Source organism: Bison bison, unplaced genomic scaffold, assembly GCF_000754665.1.
Source record: "Bison bison bison isolate TAMUID 2011002044 unplaced genomic scaffold, Bison_UMD1.0 scf7180017864337, whole genome shotgun sequence".
In the NCBI taxonomy this organism is placed as follows: domain Eukaryota; kingdom Metazoa; phylum Chordata; class Mammalia; order Artiodactyla; family Bovidae; genus Bison; species Bison bison.
This window is the reverse complement of record NW_011494909.1, coordinates 819,842-828,731: the sequence shown is the minus strand read 5'-3', so window position 1 is coordinate 828,731 and position 8,890 is coordinate 819,842. Positions and strand designations below refer to the sequence as shown.

General features: G+C 41.2%; 1 protein-coding gene across 2 annotated transcripts in view; it reads left to right on the top strand.

Annotated features, from left to right (window-relative positions):
* Window positions 1-8,890, top strand: part of CDC123 (cell division cycle 123) — a 46,861-nt gene that overhangs the window by 27,467 nt on the left and 10,504 nt on the right. For both annotated transcript variants that reach the window (XM_010854090.1, XM_010854091.1), the window contains 4 exons: window positions 2,534-2,582; window positions 2,946-3,021; window positions 4,693-4,815; window positions 5,734-5,762. In XM_010854090.1, the coding sequence (XP_010852392.1) occupies window positions 2,534-2,582; window positions 2,946-3,021; window positions 4,693-4,815; window positions 5,734-5,762 (277 nt within the window). The remainder of the gene's footprint in view (window positions 1-2,533; window positions 2,583-2,945; window positions 3,022-4,692; window positions 4,816-5,733; window positions 5,763-8,890) is intronic.

Genomic DNA, 8,890 nt, shown 5'->3' with positions numbered 1-8,890 from the left:
ATCTTCACGACCCAGATAATCACGATGGTGTGATCACTGACCTAGAGCCAGACATCCTGGAATATGAAGTCAAATGGGCCTTAGAAAGCATCACTACGAACAAAGCTAGTGGAGGTGATGGAATTCCAGTTGAGCTATTTCAAATCCTGGAAGATGATGCTGTGAAAGTGCTGCACTCAATATGCCAGCAAATTTGGAAAACTCAGCAGTGGCCACAGGACTGGAAAAGGTCAGTTTTCATTCCAATCCCAAAGAAAGGCAATGCCAAAGAATGCTCAAACTACGGCACAATTGCACTCATCTCACACGCTAGTAAAGTAATGCTGAAAATTCTCTAAGTCAGGCTTCAGCAATACATGATCCATGAACCTCCTGATGTTCAAACTAGTTTTAGAAAAGGCAGAGGAACCAGAGATCAAATTGCCAACATCCTCTGGATCATTGAAAAAGCAAGAGAGTTCCAGAAAAACATCTATTTCTGCTTTATTGACTATGCCAAAGCCTTTGACTGTGTGGGTAACAATAAACTGGAAAATTCTGAAAGAGATGAGAGTACCAGACCACCTGATCTGCCTCTTGAGAAATTTGTATGCAGGTCAGGAAGCAACAGTTAGAACTGGACATGGAACAACAGACTGGTTCCAAATAGGAAAAGGAGTACATCAAGGCTGTATATTGTCACCCTGCTTATTTAACTTATATGCAGAGTACATCATGAGAAACGCAGGACTGGAAGAAACACAAGCTGGAGCTGGAGTCAAGATTGCCGGGAGAAATATCAATAACCTCAGATGTGCATATGACACCACCCTTATGGAAGAAAGTGAAGAGGAACTAAAAAGCCTCTTGATGAAAGTGAAAGAGGAGAGTGAAAAAGTTGGCTTAAAGCTCAACATTCAGAAAACGAAGATCATGGCATCCAGTCCCATCACTTCATGGGAAATAGATGGGGAAACAGTGGAAACAGTGTCAGACTTTTTTTGGGGGGGCTCCAAAATCACTGCAGATGGTGACTTCAGCCATGAAATTAAAAGACGCTTACTCCTTGGAAGAAAAGTTATGACCAACCCAGACAGCATATTCAAAAGCAGAGACATTACTTTGCCAACAAAGTTTCGTTTAGTCCAGGCTATGGTTTTTCCTGTGGTCATGTATGGATGTGAGAGTTGGACTGTGAAGAAGGCCGAGTGCCGAAGAATTGATGCTTTTGAACTGTGGTGTTGGAGAAGACTCTTGAGAGTCCCTTGAACTGCAAGGAGATCCAACCAGTCCATACTGAAGGAGATCAGCCCTGGGTGTTCTTTGGAAGGAATGATGCTAAAGCTGAAACTCCAGTACTTTGGCCACCTCATGCGAAGAGTTGACTCATTGGAAAAGACTCTGATGCTGGGAGGGATTGGGGGCAGGAGGAGAAGGGGACGACAGAGGATGAGATGGCTGGATGGCATTACTGACTCGATGGACGTTAGTCTGGGTAAACTCCGGGAGTTGGTGATGGACAGGGAGGCCTGGTGTGCTGTGCGATTCATGGGGTCGCAAAGAGTCGGACATGACTGTGCAACTGAGCTGAACTGAACTGAAGGGCTTTCCAGTCGGCTCAGTTGTAAAGAATCTGCCTGCCGATGCAAGAAATGCGGGTTTGGTCCCTGGCTTGGGAAGATGCCTTGGAGAAGGAAATGACAACTCAGCTGCAGTATTCTTGCCTGGGAAATCCCGTGGATAGAGGAACCTGGCCAGCTACAGTTCATGAGGTAACAAAGAGTCAGACATGACTTAGCAACTAACTTGGTAAACATCCCTTCCCCCCAGGCTCTCTGCAGCACTGCCACTGGGATATCCTAAAGCCTGAGTTTTGAGATTCTTGGTCTACTTGTTAGGTTCTCCTCACCAGACTAACCTCCTAAAGGACAAGGGACTCACCTCATTTTAATGTTTCTAGTATGTTACCCGCCCCTGGCGTAGGTGGGCATTTAATAAAGAATATAAAAAATTGTCCATGAAACTGAGGGTTTTTAGAGAAAGAAGCGATATATTTAATGGAGGAATGCTTTTTACATGGGATGTTGGAAAAGGATTAGATGAATGTTGCGTGGCTTTAGGTGGCAGAGTTAATATCAGCAGAGAACTAGGTTCTGGTTCTAGTTAATGTGGCAAAGAAGACAATGAGAAATAAAACACAGCGCCGTCACACCCTCATTTGGAGTCAGCAGTTAGTTTGCGCCACGGTCCTGGCTTGGTCACTCAGTGTGTTCTTTTCTGGGTTTTAGCTTTTTCCTTTTTTTTTTTTTTTAACAGAAAAGCAGAGATTATAGTAGTGCATATGGTGGTTTTGAGGACAAATGAAATAACAATTCGGGGTGCTTAGGCTAATGCCTGACATTGAATGGTGCTTTATAAATGTTCATTGAATTTGAATTAATCTCCTAATTCATGTTTTTCGTAAAACCTTCCTCTCCCTTTAAGTATAAATAATATGTTTGCATAAAGTGACACCATAAAATAAAGATTTAATTGCCTTTCTTTCCCCTCAAAGATTTATTCATTGTACCGATGATTCTCCAGATCCATGTATAGAATATGAGGTAAGAATCTTTTCTTTAAAATCTTGATAAAATTGATATGAATTATAGGGTAACTTATGGCCCAGCAGTAATACGATGTGACTTCATCACCTTTTGAGTTGTATGTTATGTCAGAACTCCCAAAATGATAAATAAATGATAAAGATGCGTTTTGTCATGAAGAGTTTTAACAGTTCTGTTAGACTAATAGATCATAGCTCTGTTCTCTACATCTCATGTCAAGAATGTTTTATGCCTTCTTTAAAAAACAAACCCTTGATCACGGCAGCTGTTAAGACGCAGCCTGCACGTGAAGTAGTGTATCAGCCTGGTGAATATCCTCTCTTTTCACCCTGTTGTGTTACATGTCTCCTTTGTTTGCAGCTTGTTCTTCGAAAATGGTGTGAATTAATTCCTGGGGCCGAGTTCCGATGTTTTGTCAAGGAAAATAAGCTTATTGGTGAGGTTTTCTTTCTTTCTTTTAAACCTTTTAATTATTAAAAGACAAGCATTTGATAGAAATAGATTGCTTAGTAATTAAGTCAAGGGTATGCTATGCTATGCTAAGTCACTTCAGTCGTGTCCGACTCTGTGTGACCCCATAAACAGCAGCCCAGCAGGCTCCCCCCTCCCTGGGATTCTCCAGGCAAGAACACTGGAGTGGGTTGCCATTTCCTTCTCCAAGGCATGAAAGTGAAAAGTGAAAGAGAAGTCGCTCAGTCTTGTCCGACTCTTAGCGACCCCATGGACTGCAGCCCACCAGGCTCCTCCGACCATGGGATTTTCCAGGCAAGAGTACTGGAATGGGGTGCCATTGCCTTTTCCAAGTCAAGGGTAGCAATCAGTTTTTATCTCAGATGTTGCCTCTAGCCAATGGGCACTGACTGTCTGGAATGCTGTGTTGACAAGGGTCCTTGGGCCAGATTCTGTTTCCACAGAAGACAGTCTCGATGAATCATGTCTGTCTGGATTCCAGCAGTGAAAGCAGTGGCCTGTGCTGATCCCACTTAGGATACGTGTACCTGCTTTCTCTCTGGGGCTGGCCTAAGTGCTACTCACAGTACATGGCTGATTTTAATCGTCGTAAAAAGCCCAGTTTTTGAACCTTTACTTATATTATTGAAGCAGTGTTTATTATCCTAGGAAGAGAAAACATGCGAACAAAGAAGGGCATTACTGTAAAAGCCACCCATTTTCTTTGCTCTCAGGCTATCATTTTATCTGCTGTGATCTATTCAAGTTAAATATTGAAGCTAATTTGCCCTTATTTTGTCTAAGCACATTTTCCATGAGGTAAAATTGACCTTCAACCACGAAGAGTGTGATTTGAACAAAATCAGATCCACACTATTTATTTATCGAATGAGATGTCCATGTTTAACTTAACCCTGGGTGTGTTTGGATTTAATGTATCATTATGTATCCCTGAAGGAAACACCAAAATCCTAAGTGCAGCTAAGGAAGAGGTACTTAGCTGGAGGCGTTTCATCAGAGTAGAGAACTTTCTCGTAGTCCTACAGCGATTGAAGGAGTTCTTAGAATGCTCCCTTTAGTGTGTTTTGAATAATGTCAGCAAGTTACTCTGAGGAAAGGAATGTTTACTTTTCCATGATTTGAAACATGAAGCTTGTGAAGGAAGGACAGCATGTATGAACAAGGAAAATGCTGCTTCTAGATGCTTCTGTGAGATGCAGTATGAAAATGGAAGACGTGGTGAGGGCTGTTTCACATTTTCCCAAAGAAAGTGAAAAGAAGGCCAGTTTTTAGAGAGGCCATTGGAAAAATCAAAGAAGAAGCAGTTAGACTATGTGGGTAGGTTTAAAATCGCTTCTTTCACTTTTTACATAGTAAACATTTTTATAACCTTGAATTCTTCCCATTGTACTAAATAAAAATAACTGCCGTTTCTGAAGTAAGCATGGCACTATGGAATTTTAGGGCTCACCTGGCCTTAGGAACCTTTACAGCTGATAAGCTTTATATAAAATGCTGACTATTGTGTGATTCCATTCATCTGATTGGTCTTCTGATCTACTTTAATGGTTCCCTAAAAAAGAGGTTTAAAATCACATTTTGGTGTTTTTGGAAAGAATATTGTGTAATAACAGAATATAAAATATTTTCTCATCAGGTATTTCTCAGAGGGACTACACACAATATTATGATCATATTTCTAAACAAAAAGAAGAGATTTGCAGATGCATACAAGATTTTTTCAAGAAACACATACAGTATAAATTCTTAGATGAAGATTGTGAGTATCTTTTTATTGACCTAGTGAAATGAAATGCATAATGTTATTGGACCTCATTTCATGGTGGTGTATGTTTTAAAACTGCATTCGAAGCACTCTGTTTTTAAGCATTTTACTATATTATGATCGTACTGATGGGTTTGTATGTTAATTTTACCTTATTTAACCAGAATCCCTTTTTAAGACTGAGACAATTTCTCTGTCCTGTCATTTGAGATATTTTCTACACATTTCAAAGTGTCTGTCTACAGAGAACCAAACGCTTCTGTTATTAGGACTAAATTAGCTAGTTGACTGATCTACCTTTCTAGATTTTTTTAATTTGAGTGATCAGATAGCACCAGTTGCAAAGTAATCACTTGTGTTTTAAAGAACTGAAAGTATATTGGGTATGAGACAGAGTATTCATGCGTTGTCAGATTATATCTGCCCTGGTTGACGTTTTTCTACTTGCCAAGCCTGGTACCTGTGGCAGATTTGACTTTAAAAAGGATGACTTGTGCCCTGAGCATGCTTAGATTTTGTGCTTTCGTAATGCAGGTTTTCCCTATTTTATTCTCCATCAGATAGTAAGTGGTCTCCTTTCACTGTGACAGATCACCTGTCTCTAATGGTGAATTGGTTGAGACAGTGTTGGTGTTTGGTTTGAATTTTTATTCATTTATGTTTTTGAATTTTTAAATATAAGGGATTATGGCTGAGGACAGAGAAAAGGAAAGCAAAATTACATTAAGTAAAACATTGCAGGATGCCTTTTTATGTTTGAAGTTTTGAGAGGCAGAAGCATGAAGTCCTCAAAGCTAAATATATTCTGCTGTTTGAGTAACTGATAATAAAATGCATTTTAATTATCAAAAGGAGGCTTTGATCATGCAAATAGTAGTTCATTACTAACTCTGAATTTTTTATCCTTTGCAGTTGTATTTGATATATACAGAGACAGTAGGGTAAGTAAACTTGATATTTGATATATTCTAAATACATAGTCATTCTCTATGTGAAGCGCTCACTGCTCAAAAAGTCTTTTCCCAAGGCAACTAAGGTGACTGAAATTCACAGTGGTCAAGACTGTCCCCTTGAAATATCCTTAACACTAGGAGACATGATATCTCCCATCATTACGTGTCACAAGTTCAGGAGTTACTCATTTAACAGATGGCCAAGGCCACCCTGTGTCCCCCTCCTTTCCTCTTTCATCGGGAGTCTGGGCCTGCTTAAAACAGTTCAGTTTTCACTCTTCAGTGTGGCCAGGAACTTGTCATTGGCTATTTAGATAATTATTTTCGGTTACCTGAAAGGCCCTTAGCATGATTTGAGTCTGGTGGCTCAGACAGTAAAGAATCTGCCTGCAATGCAGGAGACCTTGGTTCAATCCCTGGGTTGGGAAGACCCCCTGGAGAAGGAAATGGCAACCCACTCTGGTATTCTTGCCTGGAGAATCCCATGGACAGAGGAGTTTGATAGGCTGTAGTCCATGGGGTCGCAAGGAGTCAGACAAAACTGAGTGACTAACACTTTGACTTTCTTTCATGAAGATGAGGAATTGAGTAGTTTGTATTTATTTTGTAATCTTAAAGATGGAAACTTCTGTAATAAATAGCAAAAACCGGACCTAATAAATCCTGCAGCAGAGATTTCACTATCAAGACATGCAATCATTTCAGAGAAATTTGTGTCACTAGGTGTCCTGTGACAGTGCTTTAACAACTTAGCTCTTAAGAGGACAGCAGGTGTGTTTTCTAAATATGTGACCCATATATTTCCTCAGCGTCGCTCAAATTTTTCTCCTTCCCTCTCCACACTTGTATCACCTAATCGTAGTGATGCTTGTGATACCTTTCAGTCATTTCTTGGACAAAAGGATGGGGCCCATGTGTTCATGACCCAAGGTAACTGTTAACCATTCAGTCACCTCTTTCAAGCCAAAGGTATCACTTACTCTGTTTTCACCTGTCTTGAAGGTTGATGGCATCTGTTAAGAATTAGAAAGAGGAGCTATTAAAAAAGAGAAGGAAAGAGGACTTATAAATTGGTATGTGGTACAGAAGAGGGATGCTACTTGGCAGAGTTGGAAGCAAACCTTAGAGAAAGGATGGGGAGCTGGCAGGGTGGAACGGACAGGAACCTGAGGGCCAGTCTCAGCTTCTAACAGCCAAATGCCAGCCACGTCCAGTCACTCACAGACCATGGTTTATCCAGAGCCTGTCGGGTGTTAGATACTGTGCTTCTAACAAGCAGCTTCCATCCAGGTGATCTCGAGACCATCAAGGAGCTTATCTTCGAGACTAAAGCATTCCAGGATTGGCGTGGATAAAATCAGTGAGGGAGGAAACTGAGCCCATTGTCCTGAATGTGCAGCTCAAAAGAGCTTGACTCTTATTTAATTCATTGTCTCCCTTAGTCCATGCAACCCTGTGGGGTATGTGCTGTTTCTTCCCATTTTACAGAGGTTCAGTCTGAAGCCGTTATGTTCTAACGCAATTCTCCTTAATGGCATTTGAACATTCGGGATCTGCCAGGGTTGTCTCAGTACTTCCCCAGCACATGTCCAGGTCTGCTGTGGTTCAGTAGGGCCAGCAGGTCAGTGCAGACGTGTGACTTGGTGAGACAGTTATATGAATGTCTTAAGTGAAGTGGGACATGAATGTAAGTAATTACGGCTGTGATCTGACAGCACCAAAAGCAGTTGCGTGCCTTTAAAGTGGGAACCAGGCCAGTGTAAACATACTGACGGTCTCTGAGAAGAGATGCTGACCGTGATGTGAAATTCATTTGCTTTCAATCAATGGCACTTGAGTCACCGTCTCAGACACTGTCTGGAATGCAGGATTTATGGCTATTCTTGGGAGAAAACTGACTCTTTTTATGGTGATCTCTGATCTGAAGTACAAGTGGAGTGTGTCTGGGCTTGGCGACCCTGCATGTCTGTCAGAACAGTTGCTGGACAGGTGGACTCAGTGCTGAGAGAGTCTAACCGCTCTACGTGTCAGAGCCATGGCTCCTGCCCCCATGCGGGAGGTCTGGGATGAGGCCTTGGAATGTGTATTTTAAGAAGCTCCACAAGTGACGGTAATGCTTAACTAGAATTTAGAGTAACTACTTTAGATATTTGAAAAAGGATTTGGGTTATTTTCTTGTTATTAACTTTCTTGCTTTTTGGGATAAATATGATCTAGTGTTTGATATTGTTCAGAATGAATCTGCAGCCTAATCACTTTTTTGCTTCTGTTTTATGTATGATTGAGAAAGAAAGTACAATATCTAAAGTGCAAAGTATCCTGTTGACGTTCGTTAGATTAAGCTTATTAATGCTATTGCTTTGAAAATATACATGGAAGGTCTGATTCTAACCCTTCCGCCTCTGCATTCTAGATTGTTAATTTCTTATGTATCCTTCCAGTATTTCTTGATGCAAAAACAAGCAGCATACTTATTTTTCCCCATCTTTCTTTACACAAGAGTTCAGTTGAGTTTAGTCACTTGGTCGTGTCCGATTCTCCATGACACCATGGACTGTAGCATGCCAGGTTTCTGTGTCCATCACCAACACACAGAGCCTGCTCAAACTCATGTCCATTGAGTCAGGATGCCATCCACTCTCATCCTCTGTTGTCCCCTTCTCCTCCTGCCTTCAATCTTTCCCAACATCAGGGTCTTTTCCAGTGAGTCAGTTCTTGCATCAGGTGGCCAAAGTATTGGAGCTTCGGTTTCAGCATCACTCCCTCCAGTGAATATTCAGGACTGATTTCCTTTAGGATGGACTAGTTCAATCTCCTTGCAGTCCAAGGGACTCTCAAGAGTCTTCTCCAGCGCCACAGTTCAAAAGCATCAATTCTTTGGCGCTTAGCTTTCTTTATAGTCCAACTCTCACACCCATACATGACTACTAGAAAAACCACAGCTTTGACTAGATGGACCTTTGTTGGCAAAGTAATATCTGCTTTTTAATATGCTGTCTAGGTTGGTCATAGCTTTTCTTCCAAGGAGCAAGCTTCTTGTAATTTCATGGCTGCAGTCACCATCTGCAGTGATTTTGGAGCCCAAGAAAATAAAGTCTGTCACTGTTTCCATTGTT